General features: G+C 35.1%; 4 protein-coding genes and 1 long non-coding RNA gene across 9 annotated transcripts; 3 read left to right on the top strand and 2 right to left on the bottom strand.

Annotated features, from left to right (window-relative positions):
* Positions 1-903: 903 nt before the first annotated feature.
* LOC126674621 (uncharacterized) lies at positions 904-6,362 on the top strand. Of its 3 annotated transcripts, XM_050369100.2 has the most exons (5): positions 904-2,182; positions 3,371-3,599; positions 5,122-5,146; positions 5,339-5,902; positions 6,095-6,362. In XM_050369100.2, exons 1-2 carry the CDS (start codon positions 955-957, stop codon positions 3,484-3,486), a joined length of 1,344 nt encoding a protein of 447 aa, XP_050225057.1. In that variant the 5' UTR covers positions 904-954; the 3' UTR covers positions 3,487-3,599; positions 5,122-5,146; positions 5,339-5,902; positions 6,095-6,362. The 3 variants fall into 3 exon arrangements, with proteins under 3 accessions (XP_050225057.1, XP_050225058.1, XP_050225056.1); XM_050369101.2 differs by having other exon boundaries at positions 3,395-3,599; positions 5,122-5,902; XM_050369099.2 differs by having other exon boundaries at positions 5,122-5,902.
* A 1,077-nt stretch (positions 6,363-7,439) lies between these two features.
* On the top strand, positions 7,440-12,695 carry LOC126674308 (disease resistance protein At4g27190-like). 2 transcript variants are annotated; one of them, XM_050368743.1, is made up of 3 exons: positions 7,440-7,752; positions 8,393-11,350; positions 11,485-12,695. In XM_050368743.1, the coding sequence occupies exons 2-3, from the start codon at positions 8,417-8,419 to the stop codon at positions 11,629-11,631; spliced, it is 3,081 nt and encodes a 1,026-aa protein (XP_050224700.1). In that variant the 5' UTR covers positions 7,440-7,752; positions 8,393-8,416; the 3' UTR covers positions 11,632-12,695. The 2 variants fall into 2 exon arrangements, with proteins under 2 accessions (XP_050224700.1, XP_050224699.1); XM_050368742.1 differs by having other exon boundaries at positions 8,390-11,350.
* Positions 12,696-13,468: 773 nt separating this feature from the next.
* Positions 13,469-15,810, bottom strand: LOC126672792 (uncharacterized). 2 transcript variants are annotated; one of them, XR_008790257.1, is made up of 3 exons: positions 15,138-15,810; positions 14,051-14,166; positions 13,469-13,967 (listed from the first exon to the last, which is right to left on the bottom strand). It is a non-coding gene; the product is annotated as an uncharacterized LOC126672792 (long non-coding RNA). The 2 variants fall into 2 exon arrangements; XR_008790258.1 differs by having other exon boundaries at positions 13,469-13,630.
* A 2,826-nt stretch (positions 15,811-18,636) lies between these two features.
* LOC126674755 (disease resistance protein At4g27190-like) lies at positions 18,637-22,389 on the top strand. The gene is made up of 2 exons (XM_050369252.2): positions 18,637-21,697; positions 21,834-22,389. Exon 1 carries the CDS (start codon positions 18,758-18,760, stop codon positions 21,593-21,595), a length of 2,838 nt encoding a protein of 945 aa, XP_050225209.1. The 5' UTR covers positions 18,637-18,757; the 3' UTR covers positions 21,596-21,697; positions 21,834-22,389.
* A 53-nt stretch (positions 22,390-22,442) lies between these two features.
* LOC126674756 (acyl-acyl carrier protein thioesterase TE3, chloroplastic-like) lies at positions 22,443-25,144 on the bottom strand. Its single transcript, XM_050369256.2, has 5 exons — positions 24,816-25,144; positions 24,612-24,712; positions 23,809-23,918; positions 22,886-22,981; positions 22,443-22,801 (listed from the first exon to the last, which is right to left on the bottom strand). The coding sequence occupies exons 1-5, from the start codon at positions 25,031-25,033 to the stop codon at positions 22,685-22,687; spliced, it is 642 nt and encodes a 213-aa protein (XP_050225213.1). The 5' UTR covers positions 25,034-25,144; the 3' UTR covers positions 22,443-22,684.
* Positions 25,145-26,487: the final 1,343 nt, after the last annotated feature.

Raw genomic sequence — 26,487 nt, 5'->3', positions numbered from 1 at the left:
CATCGAACATCAAATAATTAATAAAATTTAATTAAATTAAAAATAATTATTATTTGTTAAATTTTAAGGTTTTAATTTTTTTTTCCGAAAAAAGGATTACAGTTTTTAATTTTAAAAAATATTAATAATTGATATAAAGTAAAAAAAGTAAAATCATTAATTCTTGATTTTTTTAAGAAGAAGGCATTTTTATAATATCAATAACATTAACATCTAATCAGTATATAGACTGAAAATGAAGGATTAATTTAAACTTTTTTTTAAATGAAAAGAGGTCATTTTAATCTATTGGGGAGGTGAAAACTGAAAACGCCAAATAGGGTGCAAATGAAAATTCCACTAGGTGGTGGTGGAATTGCAAAAAAAGTTCAAAGGTGGGGGGTTTTTCAGTACTTTTGCCTTTTATAAATAAAAATATTTTTATGGATTTAAAATATGGCTTAATGCCTTAAAAAAACTCCGACCTTTTATCCCCTTTTCAATTCTACCCTGACGTTGAAAAATTGTCAATTTTATCCCAGTATGAATTTTTTTCATTTCAATTGTAGTCTAAAGTATAAAATTGACCTTTATTTATTTGACAAAAGTTAAATAATGTTTTTTTAAAAATGGTCAATTTAATATAAAAAGTTAATCTAATGCAAAAACGGTCTATTTAGAGATTTTTTGTCAAATAAAAAAAGATTAATTTTATACTTTAGGGTACAACTGAAATAAAAAAATGCAAAATAGGATAAAATTGAGAGATTTGCAACGTCAGGGTAGGATTGAAAAGGTGATGAAAGGTCAGGATTTTTTTAAGACATTAAGCCTTAAAATATAAAATAAAAACTGTTCTATTTTTGGGGAGAAAAGCTATCATGAAACGGTCGGTGGTTTGTAAGCGTCCTAGAATCCTCCGGCGAACAATAGAAGTTTTGTGAGTGCGGAAAACGAAAAACTTGAGAGAGAAGCATGAGTTCCTCAACAGATGAGGAGCGTAGACATCCAGATTACGATGAAGTGGAAAAGCTCATCCAACATTTAAGGCTACCCCGGGGTACTCCACACGTTGTGTGCTTTGCAGAAGATTCTGATGTAGATTTTGATCGGTTTCCGGTTCCGAGGTGTGTTGATTCTTTACAGAATCTTAGTTTGTTTAATAATTTTGAAGAAAGAATTTGCGATACGAAGCCGTTATGTAAAGCTCCTCATAAACATGAGGTAGATTACGGGCCAAGAGTCATGGATTTTTATTCCATCATCATCAAGCGTAAGAAAGGCATGGGCTGTAGTTTGAAAGGTAGAATCAATGGTTTTATTGAGATCAATTGGGAGCCCGACGTGTGTGTCTTCAAGGTGAAGAGAGAGGACGCTGACGCCGAATGGGTCGAGCTGTCTCCAGATCAAGAACGACACACCACCATCACTCTGTATGGTCCCGTTGACAATGGCACTCGACTCTATATGTGTGACAGTGGCTCAGGGGTTGGCGCTGCACTCGCTCTCGATGATCAGCCGCTGGTGCAATGTGACGACCCTCATCTTCACTGTTACGAGGATGATCAAGTATTTGGTCGTGGTAACAAAGTTGGCAAAGTATTTGGTCGTGGTAACAAAGTTGGCAGAGCTTGTTTCACGGTTCATTATCAATGGACACAAACTCCTTATATTTCTAACCGTCTTCTCGAGAGCCGACTTGACCCGGGTAACGAGAATTACGTACCTCTCAAGAGTGTTTCTCCGTGGCAAATCTTTCTACAGTATGCTATTATGAGGCCCGGACTAGTGGCCAAGATTACTATTAAAATCATAGACCACGGGGACGTGGCCCACGTCTCTGGTTCTATTTATGCTCGCCCTTGCTGTTTCAGCCATCAAATCCCACTTATCAACAAGACCACGGAGACGATGGTGAATGCGGATGGGGAGATCCAGCTGAAGAGGTCAATTGTGGCTGTTCCAGCACATGCCTCTCTGGTCATTGCAGCTGATAACCTGTTGGACAACCACGGCAACTCTGTTGCTGACCATGCCATCACTTTCTTCATTCCGGCCGAGAAGGGGTCCTATCATAAGATTATGTCCAGGCGAACAGAGTCCTGGCATCACACTGGAGATGCGCGCCTCCAAGTTGAGGTCGAATGGATTCCGCATCAATATGGACTTTTTAAAAAAAGATCGCCGTCCCTTGCTCAAGCGGGTAAGTGTGGTTGTGTTTCTTATTTGACTTTACTGTTTGTTGTTGCTGCACTTTTTCATGTTCATGATGGCTTTGCCGGTTTCGTGAAGTTCATTTGGTTGGCTTGCATACATAGATTTATTCTGATTCTATATCTTTGATTGGCGTATCTAAGTTCTGCTTGTCACGAGGTTAATTATGTGCAAATTGGGCTACATGTCATTATGTGCTAATAGATTTGCTTTCCTTGTTTTTTATATTAGTCCCGTCTTTCTCATTTCTTATGTATTCATCTATGCAACCTTGCTCTTACTGCTACCAATTAAAACTTAAGCTTTCAACTACTCTACTTCTTGCATTGATTTATGCATTCTGGTTTATGATCATGTCGGTGCATCTGCACTTTGAAGTTATTTAGCAGATTACAACAGTAGGAGATCAGATTTGGAACACTTTAAAAATCATATCATTGTAGCAATCAATACATTACCCATCCCTAAACTTCAAGTTGAGGTCCAACGCAGAGTGTTACTGTTAATGTGTTTTATTTTGTATGTTTCTCATTATTTTGCCAATCGCATTTATATTATAGGTTAGATTCTAGAAGAGACCACACATAGGATTTTGCATCTCTAAGCTTTGCTTTTCATGAGGTTAATTTTGTGCAGATTATCCGATTCCTATGTGATTGTGAATTCTGTAGTCAATAGACTTTTATGTTAGCCTTTTATGTTAGTAAAGTTGCTTATGCAATGGAAGTGAGGGTCTGATTCTATAAAAGAAACCGAAGTAAGTCGTGCGTCACTAAAGCTTTATTTAATTAGTTGTATAAGCCTCTGATATTTCTGTTTAGCAGGGCATCTTTTATTGTTTGGAGCGTTTTGAAACTAGACTGAACTTTTTGCCTGGAGACTTTGCTGAAGTAGGATTGGTATCAATTTGAGGTTGTTAGAGTTGGTTAAGATGTTTGAGTTTAAATAATTGTTCACCCGTTCATATTGACTGCCTTTGTTTTTGAACAAGACAATTTATATCTCGTCGCTCTCTCTAATTTTAAGGGTAGCAACTTTCTCTGCCTTAAGGGTAGCCTTTTCTGTATTAATGGTAGGAAGTTTGTGTAATCTTGTGGATTCCTATGAAATGTGCTGCGCCTAAGTTAATGGCCTGCAGTTTCTGTTTGTATGATTGACATACTTATTGTGGTCTCAGCTACTTCAGAAATTGTGGTCTCAGCTACTTCAGAAATTGTGGTCTCAGCTACTTCAGAAGGGAATACTTCAGGGGAAGAGAAACAAGACGAGACGGATGGTTTCGTCTACTGGTGACGTTTATCCAAAGAAGGCACCGAAAAATGCCAATTATTCCAGGGTCCTCATCAGTCTACAGTCCCTGAAGATAGCACAACAAAGAAACATTTAAAATAACTTATTTAGACTATGTAAGTCTACTACCTTTATGTTTATGTAATTTGTGTTTCTGTATTATCTATGGTTATCATTTCTTGTGTTTCTATTTGTTTATGTTGTCTTGTTATTGTTGATTACAATGTTATGCTTTTTTAATATAAAGCTGGTACTACATTTAGATTTATTGTTAATCTGATTCATCTTGTTTAGGTCTGTTTGTTCTATACTTGGTTTTCTTAGATCATTTTATACTTAATCTTATGTAGTTTGGCCTGTACTCAAACTTTATACTATGAACTATCCGGGCCGCATAATAGCAAATAATTGTTCACCCGTTCATATTGACTGCATAAGATGTTGGTTGTTTTAGTGCTAAATTACATAAGATGACTATATTTTACCATTTTGTTTTTCTGTTGTTTAGTTTCTTCACAAGTCTAAGTCAGTGGGACTAAATTAATCATATACATTGAATATATAATTGTCCATTACATCTATTTATTTATCTATTTTTATGAATATTCTTTGACAATATTATCATCATGTGAAGAGAGTTAATCTTCTTAATTAGGTCTAGAGACATAATTTTAAAGTCTTATAAGATTGGCAAGGCTTTTGAATTCGTGTTTTAGGCGAAGAACAATCATGAACAATGAATGATATCACGAATTTTGAATGTCCTTGTCTCGCTTATGTCTATTGTATAGTGTTTTCACGCATTCATATTCAAGAATCTGATAATTATAAAGTCTTAATTTGCCATAACAAAAATTCTCTAATGTAGTCTATTATGTCTGCATAATATGTATTCTTCTCATATATTAAAGCTAAGTTCTGTGGTCTTATAATTGTTTGAATAACTCTATTGATTCCTGGTACTTAATTTCTTTTTCTTATGCTTCTCTTCTATTTAATTATTAGTTTTCTTTGAGATTTGATGATTTTGGCTTATCAGAAAATTTTAAAACTTAATGGCTTCTTTTTCTTGTTTAAACTGTTGACTTCATGCAAAAAAACATAGTCAAGTTAATTAATTAAAACAAGAACACAGCAATTAATTAATTAAAACAAGCAAAAATTAGATGTATAATGATATTGCTAAAGCATGAAGAATGAACAAGAATCTGCTATTGGTCTGCCTTCTCTCTGCACACAAAACCATCATAGTCGAAATAATAGACAGGACTGTTAGTTTCAGCTTGCTGTTCAGTGTGCTCTGATTAATATTGCATTCTTTGGTGTTAGAATATGTGATCTAATAGCCAAAAACTATAGTTTTAGTGAGTTGTGCTTGTTGACTTATCTTACTATGGGAAGAGTTTGGATTTCCGTAGCATTTTCGTCGCTTGTTAAAAGAAACAAATCGATTAGGGTTGTAGTTAGTTTCTGGTGGGTGTCCTTTTCGTTATTGGCTTCAGCTTTAAATATCGAAATTCTTGCATAGCATCCATGTTCTTATTATACAACCATGGTCTGTGAACTTTTTGCTTCTGGTTTGTGCTTTTAGAAACTTAATGCGACTGATTTGTATATTCTTTCTTGGTTTTGTTTCAGGTCGGGGCTTGTTGCAACAATCAAGGTATGCTACTCATGTATTATTTATCTTATTATTAATTAAGTTTATTTATCAGTTATCAAACATTCGTGTCGTGTCTGCGCTTTTTGAATTCAAAATCAGTATCGAACTTTTACATAAAGTATTTAAAGAATTTATCTTTCAACCACCTTCTTCACTATTACGAGAATGATCAAGTATTTGGTGGTATCAAAGTTGGCAGAGCTTCTTTCTTGGTTGATTTTCAATGGACACAAATTCCTTATATTTCTAACCGTCTTCTCGAGAGCCGACTTGACCCGGGTGACCGGAATTACGAACCTCTCGAGAGTGTTTCTCCGTGGCAAATCTTTCTACGGTATGCTATTATGCGGCCCGGACTAGTAGCCAAGATTTCTATTAAAATCGTAGACCACGGGGACGTTGCCCACGTCTCTGGTTCTATTTATGCTCGCCCTTGCTGTTTCCGCCATCAAATCCCACTTATCAACAAGGCCACGCAGACGAAGGTGAATGCGGATGGGAAGATCGAGCTGAAGAGGTCAGTTGTGGCTGTTCCACCACATGCCTCTCTAGTCATTGGAGCTGATAACCTGTCTGACAACCATGGCAAGTCTGTTGCTGACCGTGCCATCACTTTCTTCATTCCGGCCCGGAAGGGGATCCATGATAAGACTATGTCCCAGCGAACTGGATATGCGCCCCTCCATGTTGAGGTCGAATGGATTTGGCATCAAGATTGACTTTTTAAACAAAGACAGTCGTGCCTTGCTCAAGCGGGTAAGTGTGGTTGTGTTTCTTATTTGACTTTACTGTTTGTTGTTGCTGCACTTTTTCATGTTCATGATGGCTTTGCCGGTTTCGTGAAGTTCATTTTATTGGCTTGCATACATAGATTTATTCTGATTTTATATCTTTGATGGGCGTCTCTAAGTTCTGTTTGTATGATTGATATACTTATTGTGGTCTCAGCTACTTGAGAAGGGAATACTTGAGGGAAAACAAGAGGGATAATTTCCCTTCTTTTGGCGACGTTTATCCAAACAAGGCACCAATATGATTCCAGGGTCCTCATCAGTCTACAGTACCTGAAGATAGCACGGCAAACAATATTATAATTGTCCATTACATTTATTTATTAATTTTTATGAATATTCTTTGACAATATTATCATCATGTGAATCTTCTTAGGTCTAGAGACATCATTTTAATGTATTATAGTTGTTTTTTTCTTTCGAAATGAGTAATCTGGAACTGTTAGTAACAATAATAGGAAGCAGGAACAGTAAGGCACAAACTTGAGAGTGTGGTTCTGAAGAAGAACAAACATTTTTTTTTATCAAAACCAATTGTAACATATAAATAAAGGCATATCTACCTAACACTGGGTAACATATGGTGACGGAACTAAAAAAAATATTTAACCAAAAAAAAAATGATGGACCACTATAGGAAGAGACCTCCATGAGATAATTAAATGAAAGCATATTAAAAAGGTAAGATGACAATAAAAAATAATCGGTGACCGACTAAAGGAAGCCACCTATTTTGTTCCTAAATTATTAAATAATCGATATACATTTAAAGTTTTTTATATTTAACCAATTAAAAACTACTATGTGTCATAATTTTTTTTATCCAACTTAATTGTTTTATTTTTAAAATTATATTAAATAAAAATTTCAAAATTTATGCATTGAAGTCAATCAATTAACATTTTGTCATTTTAATCTTTGTTTTTATATTAATAATTTTTATTTTTAAGTTAATTAATTTGTAAATTAGGTCATAATGGCTCTTAAATTTATGGTCAAATATACGGATTGAACCCTCTCGTTTGATTCGGTTTTGAATTTAGACCCTAATCAACTTTTTTTTTTCAATGGAGGTACTTAATATTATAAAAAAAAATTCACATTAGACCATTTGAACCAAAAATGCCACATGTCCTTCAGTGATTGACCAACTCAACGATGATGTATTAGATTCAATGGTTCACATTGGCCAGTTACTGATGAACATGTGACATTTTAGATTCGGAGGGTCCGATATGAAATTTTTTTATGATGGTAATACCTTCATCGGTAAATTTTTTTATTAGACGTCCAAATTGAAAATCGAATCAAACTGAGGATCCAATATGTACATTTAGCCTAAATTTACTTTTAAATGTTTATTTCATTAATTTATATTAGGAGTTAATAATGGAATCAATTAAATTGGATAAATCATAAATGTGAGTTAATTGACTATATCATACTAAAATCCGGAACCAAAATCTCAGAAATGGACTTGGATTGCCTAGCCACTTCACTTGCCAGATAGTATTAGTTACTCAATTTTAATTTGAATTTTACTGTGTGCCACGTTGTGTAACCGACGGATGGAGTGAAAGAGGCAATTTTGCAGTAGCAATTTCTGCAAAGTTTCTAGTTAGACCAAAAGTCAACCAGTTTGACAAGTCATCGTTAATAACTTATTCGGTAATTACTAATATTGCACATATTGACTTTGTAATTTGATCTAAGCTTTTTCATCAGCATTGCCATGGCAACAATAACCTTGTTCTAGCAGAGCCAGCAACTCTCTACATCATCGGCGTCGTCAAAGATTCAGAACTTTTTGGCTCGGTACGTATACACTAATTTTCCATGATTCCTTATTTGTATGCACTTTAATTCTATTTGGATGAGCTTTGGGTATTTGGTTATTGTGAGCTAGTGAACAATTTGTCAGTTTTGGATATTGGGTTGATGAGGTTATAAGCTATATGTGTAATTTAAATAAATGTCGCGTTTGGGAAACGTTTCGGACAGAACTTTATATTTTACATAGGAAATCTTAAAATAACATCGCTGCTCCGTATCCATGTGTCCATGTCCAAGTGTCCTGTTTTCCGGTGTTCGTGTCCGTGCTACCTAGTTCAAAAGTAAACCTAATAATATAAATTTGATCTTTAATAGGTTGCAGGTAGACAACTAAGTACAGTCAGTCTCTCATGCTGTGTTTGATAGTTTTTCCTAAGTGGCTGTTTTTGGTCTTATTGCTTAGCTCTGTCTTAAATGGCTTTTTTTGTATGATGCTACAGTACTTTACCCTCATTTTAGCATTTCTTGTTATCTTTTGGATTGGACACTATGTGTATGTGATAATCAAATGGATTGCAGTTTAGATGAAGTTAGAAAATAAATTTATGTGTGGATCGTTTATGATTCCGCCCTTCTGCTCTATAATTAGTAAACGTCATTCAAATGAATTCTTTTGCAGCAGGTTTCATAAAACAGTATATGTTCCATGGCAACAGCAATTTTGTCTATCTTGGTCACTCCCGTCGTTGAAATTGCAAAATGTGCATTTGTTCCCCTTGGAAACAGGTTGCGTCATATTCGTGACTGCAACAAGAATGTTAAGAAACTTAAGGATCAAGTCGCATCTCTTAAATCAACTAAAGATTCGGTGCAACAAGCTGTGGAGGAAGCTCAACAAAGAGGGGAGAGCATAAACTATAGAATTCAAGTGTGGCTAAAGAAGGTTGATGAGATTGAGGAAGATATGCAAAGATTGGATGAGAACATGAGCAGTTTCCAAGGACTCTGCGTCAATTTAAACTCAAAATCGATGCTAAGCAAAGAGGCAGTAGAGAAAATGAGTGTTGTTCATCAGCTCAATTCTGATGGGAAGTTCGATTCTATCTCCGTCCAGGCACCTCATTTAGCGCCTCCTCCAGGTATTGAGACGACGCCAACTGGTGATTTCCAAGCTTTTGAATCCACAAAGTTAGCTATGGAGCAGATAATAGTGGCACTGGAAGATGACCAAACACATGTAATTGGGGTGTACGGCATGGGTGGTATTGGCAAAACAACGCTAGTGAAACAAGTCGGGAAGAAAGTGAAAACTATTAGAAGTTTTGATGAAGTAGTCATGGTTACTGTCTCTCAGAATTTGGACTTGAAAAGGATCCAAACAGAAATAGCTGAGGAGTTTGGTTTTCAGCTTCAGGAGGAAAGCATATCTGTGAGAGCACGCCGGCTAGCACATTGGTTGAACCATAAGAAAAGAGTTCTTATAATCTTGGATGATGTATGGGAAAGAGTGGAGTTGTTACAACTCGGAATTCCTTATGGCGCTGACCACAATGGTTGCAAAATAGTTGTTACAACAAGAAGCTTAGATGTATGCAACGAGATGGAAAGTCAAAGAAACATTGAGGTCAAAGTCCTTTCTCAGGGAGATTCATGGAAATTGTTGAAAAGAGTTGCTGGTAATCACATTGATTATGCTGAGTTGCGTACTGATGCAAAAGAGGTTGCTACGCAGTGTTGTGGTCTGCCCATTGCACTTGTTACACTTGGAAGAGCCTTAAGAAATAAGCCGCCAAGTTCGTGGCGTCACGCGGTTCTTGAACTCCGAATGTCAAGACCAATGGACATAAAAGGAATGAGTGAGAAGGTATTTTGGTGCATAAAATTGAGCTTTGATTATCTGCAAAGTGAAGAAGCCAAGTCTTGTTTCCTGTACTGTTCTGTATTTCCTGAAGATCAAGATGTTGATTTTGAAAATTTGGTGAGATATGGAGTGGGTGAAAGGATTTTTAATGATGTTGAGACTCTAGACGAAGCTAGGGACAGAATGCATGCAATCATTGATAATCTTAAAGGCTGCAGTTTGTTGATGGACAGTGACAGAGAAGGCTGTGTAAAATTGCATGACGTTGTTCGAGATGTTGCTATAGCCATCGCCTTGGGTAATGAACACGGGTTTATGGTCAAAACTTCCACGGGATTGAAAGGCTGGCCAAAAGGGGGAAACCTAGAAAATGTAAGAAGGATGTCACTGATGAATAATGAGATCAACCAACTTCCAGAGGTAGTAGATTGTCCGAAATTATCAGTCTTACTGCTGCAGAATAATAGATTATTGAGGAACATCCCCATCGGCTTCTTTTCAGGGATAAAGTCACTTCAAGTTCTAGATTTAAGCAACATTCCTCATTTTCCATCATTGTTGATCATCTCATGCCTTTCGAATCTCAAAACTCTTTGCATTGAATGCAGTAGGATAGATGATGTCGCCGGGCTTGGTGAACTGAATAAACTCGAAATCCTCAGCCTACGTAGATCTTTAGTATTGGAAATTCCTGAAGAAGTAAGTAGATTAACAAGGCTGAGGTTGTTGGATCTAACAAATTCCAGAGTGGAAAGGATTTCTGTGAACATTCTTTCAAGACTATCTCAATTGGAAGAGCTGCGGATGATAGGAAGCTTCAGTAAGTGGGAGGTTGGAGAGTTGGAAAATGAGGATCAGGCTGCCAATGTGGCCGAGTTGGCATCTCTTGACAACTTGAGAAGCCTGTATATTAACATAGATAACGGTGAATGCTTGTTTGAAGAAATTGCCAATTGCTGCCAAAACGTGCAAAACTTTTACATACAAGTGGGAGAAGATGCTTACTACTTTGAAACTACAGCCAGAACAACAATGCGCTTGAGCGGAAAAGACCAAATCAAAGACCTAAAACACACAGCACAGTGGGTGAAGGAATTACTGAGTAGAACAGAGGAACTATCATTGATACACTGGAATTTTCTTGAAAGTCTTAGCCAGTTGGTTTTAGAGGGGTTAACAAAATGCGTGGAATTTCTTCACATCAAAAGCTGTAACATTGAAAACATCTGCTCTTCTAGATTCTTAGAAGGTCTTGACAATCTGGAACTCCTCTATGTAAGCTCGTGTCACAACTTAAAACAAGTCATTGTCTCTCTAGACTCAGATTTTAAAAGTATCGTTCTTCCTCGACTCCGCAACTTGGTTCTGAGAGATTTACCTACTATGAAAAGCATATTGAAGGGGCTTGTTCCCTCATCTTGCTTCCACAACCTGCGTTCTTTGACAGTGCAAGGCTGTCCAGGTTTGAAATTTCTCTTCCTGCCGGACCTTGCTGAGAATCTCGAGCAGTTAGTCTATCTAGAAATCTCGGACTGTATGAGACTGGAAAGAATAATCTCATACGGTGTCAACAAACATAAACTGGCTCTTACAAAGAAGATCAGCTTTCCAAATTTATGCTTCATCACGCTGTCGAATTTGCCAAGACTTTTGAGTTACTGTGATCCCACAATCTCTCTTGATCTACCATGTTTACAAGATCTATGTGTAAATTCATGTCGGAGATTTCAATCCAAGTCAGCATCTATGCCATTGAGTTTCACTTACGTTGCCACGAAGGTACCTATATATGAGAATTCCTTCCTTTAGCATCCTGCTGTTTAATATTCATAAAACATTGAGGTTTATAAATCCAAAATATGTTTCTTAACTAATTTACATTTTACGTTTGTTATCCTTGGTTTGCATTTCAGACAACTCCAGTTGTTTTTTCAACTTATAGCGTAAAGCAAGCAGAATCTTCCAGCCAACAGAATCCAATTCCAGATCCAATAGATAGTTCAGGATATACTCATATTTTCAATAAGATCAGGAGCGAACGGATCAATAAGACCAAATAGTGAGAGCATAATCTATATTCTAAGTGGAGGTAAATCATATTAAATATTTATATTAGATCAATGTACATGTTTGCTTTATTACATATTCTAAAAATATGTACGCACCGTCTGAGACAAGTTTCTCGAGTTGTAATAGATGCAATATCCAAATATATGGATGTTGCGAGAACTGTTGGAGTTTGAGTTTGACGTCTGAGGGCATGTTGGTGTGTAGATGTCTGAATGTGTACTAGTTGGTGGTGTATCCTATTGATGATGAGAGTTTTTAGAGTTGTCTCAGATGTCTGAAAATATACTAGCTGTGTCAGTATCTTGAATCAACGAGGTAAAATAGAAAGAAGATGAAATCTTCATGTAATTAGCAATAAAACATTCCATAGTTCTAAACTTTAGGTTTTTGAGGCAAACATTCACAAATGACAAAATAATCAAGATTAATTGTATGGATACTGAAAAATGGGACCGTCCAGCGAGAGGTACAGTCAAGATCAATACGGTGTTACAGTCAAGATCAATACGAGGCAGGAGAGGTGATGGTTGCAGGGAATAAATTGATGGGGTCTGCTATGGAAATTATTATTGCTGAAGAACAAGCCATGCTTCTCGATCTGCAGATTTCAGCTGACGGGGCTTTCAGCAACAATTTGATGCTGATAAATGTGCTGATCAAAGGAGATGAGTTCTTAGATGAAACCGGGGACATTGTACATGAGTTGTTGCAGGAAGCAAAGAGGTTTCAGGAATTATCGAGAGAGGCCAACAAATTAGCAATGTATTTGAACAGATGTGGATGGAGGAGTGCCCAGGTCAGCTGTCGATCATCTGGAAGAAGTATCAAATTTCTGTTGAAGTCGTTAGTTAGCATTGATTCGTTTTCGTTCTTTGTTTGTTTTGATTTAGTTATTCATCAAAAAGAAAGATTGGAAGGAAATGCTATAAGGCAGATCTACTTGAGTTAGTCTTTAAGAACTTGGAGAGCCATGACATACAATCGTTAATTATCTTTATATGCTGTAATCTATTTTCAAATGTCAATTGTCTCAAAGGAAATTTGTTTTGCTGAATTCTATTCATTTCATTTTTAGTTATACATTTGAAACAACTATCTATATGGGCACCAAAAATAAACTAAATTTTGTACAAGAATATATTAATTATGAATTTTTAAAGTTTTAGAAACATTTTCAGAAAGTGAAAGAAATGTTCCAAGTATATATATAGAACTGTACAGGTTGGCCTTGTAAGAATATCACTTGCCAATTTTAACATTGTAATTATTTTTCAAATCAAATCAAACCAATTTTATGAGAATTTAAAAAATTTCAAACGGAATTGAACCGACAAGTTTGGTTTATTTTTTTTAATTCGGTTCAGTTTATTGACTTGATTTGCAAGGAAAGTAAACCGACATTTTTTACTCTGAAAATCAAACCAACTAGCCGACAAACGGCACACTCCTTATTGCCTCAATCTGAAATTTACTATTCTCTTATTAAAAAGGTCATAGAATATGCCTCCAATCGTTATGACCATCTCAAGAAATTGGTAACAGAGATTCCAGTTCCAGTTCCCCTAATTAATACAATTTATAGTACAAGATACTCTAATTAAACGCCACAAAGTTTTCATATATTAATGGTAAAACTAATTCGATTTATGTCTGAGAAATTGGACAAATTTCAATCTGATATCAGATGGAATACGAACAGGATGAGAGTTTTTATTGAGCCACACTGCTGCTGCTTTTGCTTCCAAGATAGGCTGCAATAATTGTAATCATAGCTGATCACTGAGCATGGAAGCAAACTCTAACATGGAAGCAAACTCTAACGTAGCTCATTTGGCAGCTTGAAGATGAAGTGATTGAAGTATAACCGGGCAGCAGAGGAGCCAGAGATCCTCACCTTCACAGCAAATTTGTCTCCGCTCTAGCGCCAAAATTCACCAATGACAATAGATGTTATTAATCTCCGTAAGAAGCATTAGTATTATCATCTACCTATAGGAAACAATTAAACTTTTAAATAATAATATACCATCTCTTGCTTCACCAATTGCAATTGTATAGAGGAACGCAAAAACCAAACTGAAGAGACAAATTCAGTTCGGTTTGAAATTATAAAAAAATTCATTTTCTCGCTTCAGTTCAGTTTCGTAAGGAAAAAAAAATCAGTTCTCATTTGGTACAATTCAAACCAAAAACTGAATCAAACAAATTGGTTCTGTTTGAAACATTTTGAAATTCCTATTAATTTGGTTTGGTTCAGTTTGATCGGTTGCCCATGCCATACTCTTTTGGTCTACATTGAAGAATAACAAGAAGTAAGATTGAATTGCTGCAAATAATAAACACCCTTTTCAGTAAACTAAAATGTAAATATATGGTCACGAATTAAAACGATAAAGAGAAATGGCATACTCTTAGAAGTGCAAGGAATGTGAGTGACAACTCCGACAACGCCAATGCATCACCTGTGCGAGCAACAGCAACAGCATCAGCACTGACACCAATCCTCTCCAACAGTTCATGACGACCTGATCACGATATGCAAGGATAAGCAATTCCACATCAAGATAACAGGAAAAAAATGAACAAAAAATACTTATAATTCCAGTCAATTCATTTTATTTCATTTAATACCATCTAAGTTCGCTTCATCCATACTACTATTATCCTCAACATTACGGAAAAATAACAAAACATAGATCTCATAACTTCCTCATACACCTATCTATTATAGCTCCGGGCTCAACTTCCATTAATAAATTTACTTTTTACATGGATTCAGCAATAACTGAAAAAACAGCCGACACACAATTTGCCTAGAAGCATCAAGAACACCTCAAGATACAGAAATAAACAATCCCTTCCTGCCTTCTGGGCCACCATAACAATCTAGATTACCCTTAAATTACCACTATGTATCACCAGATAGTAACTTCTCAGTGATTATTTTTCAACCGTATACGGTAACTTGAAAGTTAGCTTAACTATGATCTATCAGCTAACATTAGGAAATAGTAACAATAAGGATCATCTATTCAAGCCATAAACTATGTTGCACTAAAGCTTTTGGAAGTCTACATCTCGGCGTTTCTTTTCGGTTTCTGGAAAAGCTTATGAACTGACCTCTATTAAAATCACTAAAATTTACAGGATAATACAGTACATCAAATTCAGAAACATGATCAGCTTAATATCAAAAAGGCTTATCCTCTGAAACCCCCCACCTTTTAGCCCAATTCATTTGCACCCTCACGTTGTAAAACCACCAAATATACCCAAATTATCACCTTTCGATTTCAATTGCACCCTCAAATATTAAAAAATCCACACCTTTTAGTTTCAATTAAACCCTTAAACATCAAATTGATCTTTTTCCCAATACTTCACATTTTAACAAATATTCTAAATAGTCCTTAATGTTAAAATTAAAATAAAAAAGCCATCTTCCTAAAATTTTAATAATTAACAGTCATTTTTATTTAATAAAAATAAATATTACCACTGTCTAATTTAATCTGGACAAAAAAACGTAACTCAATCCAGCCTCAAATCACCAAAATTTCCTTAACTGGGTTTCTTAATTTCGCCATTTTTTCAACCTGGGTCACTCTTTTTATTGTACTGAAAACTTCAATCTTGATTAATGAATGTCATTTGTTGTTTATTGGTGGCATTTTACAGAACATCATAATTACAATGCTTCAGGATCACTTTCTTTTCGTCCAAACTAAAACTGAAAGTTCTCTTCTTTTTTATGGAAAAAACCAACACAGATCAATCAAGCTCCATCTTCGTCGGCAGCTCGTTCGTTAGTTCATTTTCAGCAACAGATTTATTTCCCTCTTCTTCTGGGTTGGTGGCTTCAGCTTCTCCGACAACAACACCAACAATTGGGTCTTCGTCCTCTATTTGTCAGCCTGTTCGTGCAGCTGGGTCTGTTTGTATAGCTGGATCCGGCAACGATTTCATCTTCTCCGGCAATAAATGAGGATGGTGGTGGCTGGAGATAAGAAGGCAGTGTGATTTGAACATTCATTTTTAGTCGGTAGTGAAATCTGATGATGGTGGTGGATGAAGATGAGGAGACGGTGATAGCAGGTGGTTCCGAGATGGATGGCGGCTGGAGTTGCAAGGAAGAAGATGGATTTAGGGTTTTGTAAAATTAAGTTTTAACTTTGTGATTTATTAATTTTTTAATTTTTTGAGTTTTTAATTTTTTTAATTTTTTTTGTCTTAATGTCCGTTTGTCACTTATGTGTTATTTTGTAATTTTTTTAAATTACCACATCATTAATTTACAACATGATAAATTTTATTTATATTAAATAAAAAATTATTATTAATTTTTAATTTTTTTTAAAAGAAGAGCTTTTTTATTAAATATAACATTAAGCAATTCTTAGAATAGATGTTAAAACTAAAGTATTGATTTGAACTCTTTTCAAGTGAAAAGATGTCAATTTGATGCTTGAGGGTGCAATTGAAACCGTAAAGGTAAAGATTTTGTAAAATTTGTGATTTTCTGAGGTCAGGGTGCAAATGAATTGGGGCTAAAATGTGGGAGGTTTTTCAGAGGATTAGCCTATCAAAAATTAACAGGATAGTACATTACATCAAATTTAGAAACATGATCAGCTTAATATCAAAAATTAACAAGAATTGAATAAATAATAAATATGAAGATGAAACTAACTGGCATAAACAGCATTATCAACAACTCCATACTGATCAAGCTCATAATCTCGCATTTTTAGCTCACTTTCAACAAATCCACTCATTTTACATATCAAACACTTTGACTCAGTAATTAACTACACAACTTAAACTAAAATGTGAAATAGTTTAAATCTTTCTTGTACCCTTCGACGCCTTTGACATCAAGAAAACCGTTGCAGCTCTTCGCGATGGGGTGTGACCGGATAATTGGCCACATGGGTGGCCGAGAAATTCAGCAGAGTACGTAGTGATGACGGCAATGGAAGGTGGAGGTTGATGCATGTTTTGCTGGCACGTGAGACAGGAATTGTCAGGGGATGTTGATGGATAAATGCCTGCTGCAAATACAATGCCATGGTAGATTGGAGACGCAGTTCCTATTATAGTTGAGTCTCTTGTTCGTCGGGCGTTACATTTGATGAATCTCCAAGCTTCTTCTGTGTCACTGTCTATGGGATAAGGAAGATGTCAACTGTTATTCTACAAAATATCAGCAACTGCAGACTTCCTGGGAATGTTTACATCTTTCAGCTTAACGCTAGGTAACTTCTCAAGTAATGAGCACCCGTGGATTCAGGGGTCATTCCAGAAGTCCGTATTGACACCATTGCCTGTTTTATAAACTATCATTTTTCTGACATTAATTCATTTTTCATTATTGATTTAATCGACTAATACAAAAATTGAATGGGATAACTAAAATATATAAGGAAACACGTGGAAGAAATAATTTTTGATTTTCAAACAAGAAGGACGAAAATATAAATTATAATATACGTGGAGACTATGTTTACGGCGACCTCAGTTGTGTTGTGTGGGCAATGGATGGAGTCAAAGAAGCTAGTTTGCAGTAGCAATTTCTGCAAACTTTCTGGTTATAGCAGAAGTCAACCAGTTGAAACTGCATTAAAATATTTTTCCACTAAACACGTGGCTCGTAACGTAACTTGTCAATGAATATATTAGTAAATTTATTATAATTATATTTTTTTTCTTTATAATTAATATTAAATTAGTTAAGATTTTTTGTAAAAGTAAATATAATATATTCGGTTATTAAATTTTTTTTCATACTGAATTTATTCTTTTGGTTTTATAATAATTATAATTAAATAATTAACTTAATTTTATTAATAATATCTTTAAAAATAATAAGATAGATTTTTAAATAATAATATATTGACCAAATAGAGTATTTTAATTTTGTAGTTCAATCAAATTAAAAGATAGATATTCCCATCCGTACTTTTATATATAGTATAGATATAATTAGGGATGGAGAGCTTTTGTGAGAGGAATAGAACCTATGACCTTGAATGATGCCCAATGTTTAAACCATTTGAGATATAATCCGTCAGTGCTTATACTATTGTCGGTTTTTATACCATTTGATATATAGCTCGGTATCATATGACCTAGCTAACAATTAGTTATTTGGGTATTTAGTTGTGACCCAGTGAACAATTAGTCACTTGGGTATTTAGTTATAACCTGGCGAACTACTGGTCATTTAGGAATTTGGGACTGATGTGATTATAAGATATATATGAAATTCAAATTAGCTATCTTTTTAGCTATCTCTTAATTTATTCTTTGATTGTAAACCAGATAATAAAATTTGATTTTTAATTCAAGGTTGCAGCTACACACAGTCAGTCTCTCATGCTGTGTTTTTTGTAAGGGTTAACTTCAAATTAAATCACGAATTGATTTGCAATCATACTACAAACTTTTAAACTTGGTGAATTTAGATATTAATTTTCACTTTTTGGCAAATCTAAGCACCATTTGCTTTCCGATGTAAAATTGTCAAGTTAGAAGCCGGAATTGCTACATATGCTAACACACTGGATTTCAATAATTGTCATATAGACTGACATGTTACAAATTAAATCGCGAACTTCAGCGTAATTTGTAATTATAACATGAACTTTAAATTTGACAAAATCAGGCATCGTTTTTTTTTTTAGTTTATTTTCCAATGTGTTAGCCTATGTGGAATTCCGCCTTTCAGTATTTCGATTTGCCAAAATGTGAAAGTTGGTAGCCGAATATGCCAAATTTTAAAGTTTACGTTATAATTGCAAATTACGCTAAAGTTCGTGATTTAATTTGCAATTAATCCTTTTCTAATACCTTTTTGTTTGGTCTTATTGGTAGCTCTGTGTGATGTAGCTTATTTTGTATGAAGCTACAATCAGTTACCCTCATTTTAGCATTTCTTGTTCTCTTTTGGAGTGGACGCTATGAGTATGTAATAATCAAATGGATAGCAGTTTAGATAAAGCTAGAAAATAATTCCAAGTAATTATTAATATTTATAAGCCCTTCTGCTTTATACTTGTTAACGTCTTCAGATGAATTCTTATGGTTGAATTCTTGTAGCAGGTCTCGTAAAATTATATGTGGTCCATGGAAGCAATTTTAGCTATCGTGGTTACTCCCCTTGTTGAAATTGCAAAATATGCATACGTTCCCCTTGGAAACAGGTTGCGGCACATTCTTTACTACAAGAAGAATTTTAAAAAACTTAAGGATCAAGTGGCATCTCTTAAAGCAACAAAAGATTTAGTGCGACAAGCTTTGGAGAAAGCTCAACAAAGAGGGGAGAGCATAAACTATAGAATTCAAGCGTGGCTAGAGAAGGTTGATGAGATTAAAATAGATTTGCAAAGATTGGAAGAGAACATGAGCAGTTCCCAAGGGCTCTGCGTTAGTTTAAACTCAAGATCCATGCTAAGCAGAGAAGCAGCAGAGAAAATGAATGTTGTTCGTCAGCTCCATTCTGATGGGAAGTTTGAATCTATCTCCGTCAACATACCTCATTTAGCGCCTCCTCCCGGTATAGAGACAACGCCAACTGGTGATTTCCAAGCTTTTGAATCAACAAAATCAGCTATGGAGCAGATAATAGTGGCATTGGAAGATGACCAAACACATGTTATTGGGGTGTACGGCATGGGTGGTATTGGCAAAACAACACTAGTGAAACAAGTTGGGAAGAAAGTGAAAACTATTGGAAATTTTGATGAAGTTGCCATGGTTACTGTCTCTCAAAATTTGGACTTCAAAAGGATCCAAGAAGAAATAACTGAGGAGTTTGGTTTTCAACTTCAGGAGGCAAGCATATCCGTGAGAGCACGTCGACTAGCATATTGGTTGAAGCAGAAGAAAAGAGTTCTTATAATCCTGGATGATGTATGGGAAAGAGTGGAGCTGCTACATGTTGGAATTCCATATGGCGCTGACCATAATGGTTGCAAAATAGTTGTTACAACAAGAAGCCTAGATGTATGCAATGAGATGGAAAGTCAGAGAAACATTGAGGTCAAAGTCCTTTCTCAGGAAGATTCATGGAAATTGTTGAAAAGAGTTGTCGGCAATCACATTGACTATGCTCAGCTGCGTACTGATGCAAAAGAAGTTGCTACGCAGTGCTGTGGTTTGCCCATTGCACTTGTTACACTTGGAAGAACCTTAAGAAACAAGCCGCCAAGTTCGTGGCGTCGCGCGGTTCTTGAACTCCGCATGTCAAAGCCAATGGACATAAGAGGAATGAGCGAGAAGGTATTTTGGTGTATAAAATTGAGCTTTGATTATCTGCAAAGTGAAGAAGCCAAGTCTTGTTTCCTGTACTGTTCTGTATTTCCTGAAGATCAAGATATTGATTTTGAAAATTTGGTGAGATACGGAGTAGGGGAAGGGAGTTTTAATGACGTTGAGACTCTAGACGAAGCTAGAGACAAAATGCATGCGATCATCGATAATCTTAAAGGCTGCAGTTTGTTAATGGACAGTGACAGAGAAGGTTGTGTAAAAATGCATGACGTTGTTCGAGATGTTGCTATAGCCATCGCATCGGGTAAAGAACATGGTTTTATGGTCAAAGCTTATACAGGATTGAAAAGCTGGCCAAAAGGGGGCAACCTAGAAAATGTAAGAAGGATGTCACTGATGAATAATGAGATCAAACAACTTCCAGACAGAATAGACTGTCCAAAGTTAATAGTCTTACTACTGCAGAACAATAGATTGTTGAAGAACATCCGCATTGGCTTCTTTTCAGGAATGAAGTTACTTCAAGTTCTAGATTTAAGCAGAATTCCTCATTTGCAATCACTATCGATTATCTCGTGCCTCTCAAATCTCAAAACTCTTTGCATAGAGTGCAGTAAGATAGATGATGTATCTGGACTTGGTGAACTGAATAAACTTGAAATCCTCAGCCTACGGAGATCCTTACTACGGAAAATTCCTGAAGAAGTAAGTAGATTAACCAAGCTGCGATTGTTGGATCTGACAAATGCCAGAGTGAAAAAGATTTCTGTAAACGTTATTTCAAGACTGACTCAATTGGAAGAGCTGCGCATGATAGGAAGCTTCAGTAAGTGGGAGGCTGGAGAGTTGGAAACTGGAAATCAGGCAGCTAATGTGGCCGAGTTGGCATCTCTTGACAACTTGAGAAGCCTGTATATGAACGTAGATAACGGCAGATGCTTGGTTAAAGAAATCGCCAATTGCTGCCAAAACGTGCAAAACTTTTACATACAAGTGGGGGAAGATGCTTACTACTTTGAAACTACAGCAAGAACAACAATGCGATTGAGCGGAAAAGACCAAATTCAAGACCTAAAACACACAGCACAGTGGGTGAAGGAATTACTGAGAAGAACAGAGGAATTATCGTTGATACACTGGTACTTTCTTGAAAGTATTAGCCAGTTGGTTTTAGATGGGTTAACCAGATGCTTGAAATCTCTTCACATCAAAAGTTGTAACATGGAAAACATCTGCTCTTATAGATACTTAGAAGGTCTTGACAATCTGGAACTCCTCTACGTTAGTTCGTGTCACTACTTAAAACAAGTCATTGTCTCTCTAGACTCAGATTTTAAAAGTATTGTTCTCCCTCGACTCCGCAACTTGGTTCTGAGAGATTTGCCTACTATGAAAAGCATATTTAAGCGGCATGTTGCCTCGAAATGTTTCCACAGCCTGCATTCTCTAACGGTGCAAGGATGTCCAGGTTTGAAATTTCTCTTCCTGCTTGACCTTGCTGAGAATCTTGAGCACTTAGTCTATCTAGAAATCTCAGACTGCATGAGAATTGAAAGAATAATCTCATACAGTGACGATAAATATAAACTAGCTCCTGCAAAGAAGATTAGCTTTCCGAATTTACGCTTCATCAAGCTGTCAAATTTGCCGAGAATTTTGAGTTATTGCGATCCCTCAATTTAACTTGTTCTGCCATGTTTACAAGATCTCTGTGTGAATTCATGTCGGAGATTTCAAACCAGCTCAGCATATATGCCATTGAGTTTCAATTATGTTACCAAGCAGGTATCCTAACATGAGAAACTCTTTCTTTAGCAGCCTGTTTAATATTCATTAGAAAATTGAAATTGTTTATAAATCCAAGATGTTTTTCTTAAACTAATTTACATTTCACTTTTGTTATCCTTGATTTGCATTTCAGACAACTCCAGTTGTCTTTTCAACTTATAGCATACAGCAAGCAGAATCTTCCAGCGGACCGATTCCAGCTGCATGGGAGCATTCAGAATTTTATCATAATATTTAATAAGGTCAAGACCAAAAAGTAAGCAAAATCTATATCCTAAGTGGAGGTAAATTATGTTATATATTTATTAGATCAGTGTTCAAGTTTGCTTTATTACACATTCTGAAAACGTGAGAGTCTAAAGACCAGTTGCTTGGGCTGTAATAGATGCAGTATCCGAATGTATGGATGCTCTGAAAACTGTTGGAGTTCGAGTTTCACGCCTGAGGGTATGTTGGTGTATCGATGTTTGAACGTGTACTACTTGGAAGTGTATCCTATTGATGATGAGAATTTCTTAGTGTCGTGTCAGATGTCTGGTAGTATAGTAGTTGTGTTGGTATCTTGTTGATGATGTAATATGAAAAAGGAGATGAAATCTTAATGTAAATGTTGGATATTCTACTGTTAGAAGTATATATGTTGTATATAAACCGAAACGATCAAATAGAAAATGTCAAGAATATATTGTTACAAGTATGTATGTTGTTTGTGACAAATATAATGTTTTAGAGTTTTAAAATATATGTAAAAGACTCTAAGTTTCCTTGTGGTAAATATTACTCAGTGGCCTCCTCATCAGAACCAGCCAGCATATTAGCATTATGCTTCACATGATAATTCTATATTTTTTACAATTCAATTTTCAATTGGAAATTTCCTAATTGCAAAGGTAAAGTAAATCTTTTTTAACATTTAACCTCTTTTTTTGCAAATAAGAGATGACCATGGTTAAGCCACAAAATTTTCTGATATTCACGGCAAAGCTAATTAGATTCATGTCTGAGAAATTGGACCAATCTAGATCTGATATCAGATGGAATACGAACAGGATGATAGTTCTTGTTTAGCCAAACTGCTGTTGCTTTTGCTTCCAAGACAGGCTGCAAATATTGTAATCATAGCTGACTGAGCATAGGAGCAACCTCAAACATGAGCATATAAATGATAGTATGACAATAACTAACCTCTTCATTTGGCAGCTTGAAGATAAAGTGATCAAAGTATAACCGGGCAGCAGAGGAGCCAGAGATCCTCACCTTCACAACAAATTTGTCTCCGCTCTAGCGCCAAAATTCATTAATAACAATAAGAACCTATACTAATATGTGTCTGTGTACTGTGTACATATATATCATATACACACCGTTTTTAATAGAACTTTGTTACTGCTATTGGAAACAATGTAGCATCGAAATAAGAAAACATCTCTTGCTTCTCTAATTGCAAGGCTAAATTTGGTTCGGCTTGGTCTAAGGTTATAAAAAAAGTCAGGTTTTTTTGGTTTGGTTCAGTTTTGCAAGTAAAAATATTTTGGTTCAATTTTGGTACAGATTAAACCAGAAAATCGAACCAAACCAACAATTTCAATTTGAGATATTTAAATTCTTGTAAATTCGTTTTACTTTGATTAGGAAAACAATTCAAAATTTTGGTTTGATTCAGTTTAAACCGAATGCACAACCCTGGAAGCCATTGTTGTTCCTTTCTTAATCACGCAAATATCATTTGATCATCTTAAGGACAGTGTTCAAATTATAATTGCTAGCACATAAATAAAAGTGGGCAAGCACTGCAGAAGCAGCCTGGCTTCTTGTGGTAAACATTTTGTAGCTTCACTTTTAAGTTTTAGACCCTTACGATGTAAAAGAATCATTTCTTCTACCAATAGCACCCTAACCAAATTAGTTTCAACAGATCTCCATGTTCTAGAGGACCCTAGCCAGGCTATTATAGAAAACACATGCTACTCTTTTGTTCTACATTGGAGAATAGCAAGAAGGAAGCTCGAGTTATCGCAAATAAGAAGCACCCTTTTCAGTAAATTAACATGTAAATACATGGTCATGAATTAATAAAAGGATAACGAGCAATGACAATTATGACATACTCTTAGAGGAGCAAGGAATTTGAGTGACAACTCCGACAACGCCAATGCATCACCTGTGCGAGCAACAGCATCAGCACTGATGCCAATCCTCTCCAAAAGTTCATGACGACCTGATCAAGATATGCAAGAAGAGAATAAACCAGACAGTTGATACTCCCCTTCCACGCAATAAAAAATACAAAGAGCTATTATTCCTATCGACTCCATTTCATCTCAGTTTACTCTCATCTAAGCTTCATCCACAATACTATTCAATTCAACATCATAGAAAAATTAGAAAAGATATTACTCATAATCCCCTCACACCACCTATTATAGCTCCAGGCTCAACTTCCATGATTGAATTTACTATAAACATGGATTCAGCATTAACGAAACAACAATCGACACAACTTGCATATAAGCATCAAGATACAGAAATGAACACTCCCTGCCTGCCTTCAAGCCACCATAACAATCTACATTACTCAATTACCACTATGTATCGCCAGATAGTGACTTCAGTGATTAAAAATCTTCAATCATATACGGTAACTTGAATTAGCTTAACTATGATCTATCAGCTAACTTAGGAAACATGAACAATAAGGATCATCTAATCAAGCCATAAACTTACATATAAACATTTGGATTTCTACATCTCGTTGATTCATTTCGGTTTCCGGAAAAGCTTACGAACTCTACACCTCCATTAAATCACTAAAATGTACAGGACAATACAATACTTCAAATTCAGAAACATGATCAGCATACTATCCAAAATTAACAAGAACATGAAACTAAAGCCAAAAACAAGAAATTACCATGCTGACAATAACTGGCATAAACAGCATTGTTAACAACTCCATACTGATCAAGCTCATAATCCCGCACTTTTACCTCTATCTCAACAAACCCACTCATTCTACAAATCAAAATTAAATGGGTATACAGATAAAATACTTTGATTCAGCAATTAACTACACAATTTAAACAAAATTGTGAAAAAGTTTAAATCTTTCTTGTACCCTTCTCCGCCTTTGACATCAAGAAATGATGATAGACCAGTGCAGCTCCTCGCGGTGGGGCGTGGCCGTGTAATTGGCCACATGGGTGGCCGGGGAATTGGGGAGAGTGGTGATGGCGGTGATGGAAGGTGGAGGTTGATGCATGTTTTGCTGGCACGTGAGATAGGTATGGTCGTGTGATGTGGGTGGATAAATGGGTGCTGTAGATGCAATGCCATGGTAGATTGGAGAAGTGATTCCGGTTTTAGTTTATTTCTGGTTCGTTGGGGGCTTGGGCGTTACATTTGATGCTGAATTGGTGTTTCTTTCACAATTAGTTAATTAATTTCATGAATTCTTGATTTTAATTGATCTTGAAGTAAGGATTTAAATCAACAAAGGATCACTTTACCCCCTCAACTTGGCACAAAATATCAAACGTGTCAAAATAAAAAACAAAAGATTCCTTTTATTCTAAATCTGGCAAAATCGGATCAAAAGTTCCTCTCTCGACTCTCAACCAAAAAAGTGAAACACACTCTCCGATTTTGATAGTGGTTTTTTTCCTAAGTGATGGAAAAAAATTTAAAATGATCTTAAATTAAAAAAAAAAACTTTTTAAAAAAAATTCAAAAGACCCCTAGTTAATTAAAGTGCAATTGTGCTTAATTAATAATTAATAATTAATTATAATCAATTATAATCAATTAGAAACACTCTCTCCATTTAAAATGCCACATCAATATATGTAGGTTTTTGAGCCGGTTTTGACAAGTGCAGGGTATAAGTGATCCGGTTTTTCAGTTTTGGATTTTTTTGATATTTCGTGTCAAGTTGAGGGGGCAAAATGATCCTTTGTTCGGATTTAAATTAAACAAAGTACAACAAGCCTCCTGAATTTGTGATATAGAATTATTTAATCCAGTTTTTATTTTTTTAATCAACTAATTCCTGAACTCATCAATTTTGATCAGATTACTCTATAATTTAGGTTTTCATTGCAAAAATTAGATTTGGAATAATTTTATCACAACAATTACAGAAATCTCTAATTTTTTTCTCACATCTTTCACTTTTATTTTATACGTTTAATTATGAGTAATCTTATCTAAAATTGAAGAATTTAAAGGATAGTTACTCAAAAAGTAAAAACTAGATTAAGTGAAACCGTGTCACAAATTCAGGGAGCGCTTAACTCTTTTTCAGTTTAAATTGTGCCTTGTAGTGAAAAAAATCTAATTTTTTTAAGACTTGTTGCAATTTAATGCAATTTTTTTAATTTTTATAATAATAGTCAAATTGCATTTTTTTTATTATAATAATAAACAAATTTCATTTTTTGTAAAAAAATTTAAATAGTTTTGAATTTTTTTGCTACTTTATGGATTTTAACCTATTATTCATCAAAAGCCAAATAATATAATTAAAAATAACAAGTTTAACTATTAATTTAGCTATTATTGTAAAAAAAAAAAAATTTAACTATTATTATAAATATTAAAAAGTTTAAATTAAATTACAATAAATTATAAAGATTTGAATTTTTAACCATTAACTTTTAAATTATGCCCTTTCAAATTTCTTTTTGTTCAACAGTTTTTAAATTTATATAAAATAGTCTTTATTCTAATTGTTTTTAAACATAAAATATTAGTAATGATAGTTAATCGACCATTTTGGACACAATTTGGCC

The sequence above is a fragment of the Mercurialis annua genome, linkage group LG3 (genome assembly GCF_937616625.2).
Source record: "Mercurialis annua linkage group LG3, ddMerAnnu1.2, whole genome shotgun sequence".
Taxonomy (NCBI): domain Eukaryota; kingdom Viridiplantae; phylum Streptophyta; class Magnoliopsida; order Malpighiales; family Euphorbiaceae; genus Mercurialis; species Mercurialis annua.
Note: the sequence above shows the minus strand (reverse complement) of the source record. Positions and strands in the feature narration are given on the sequence as shown.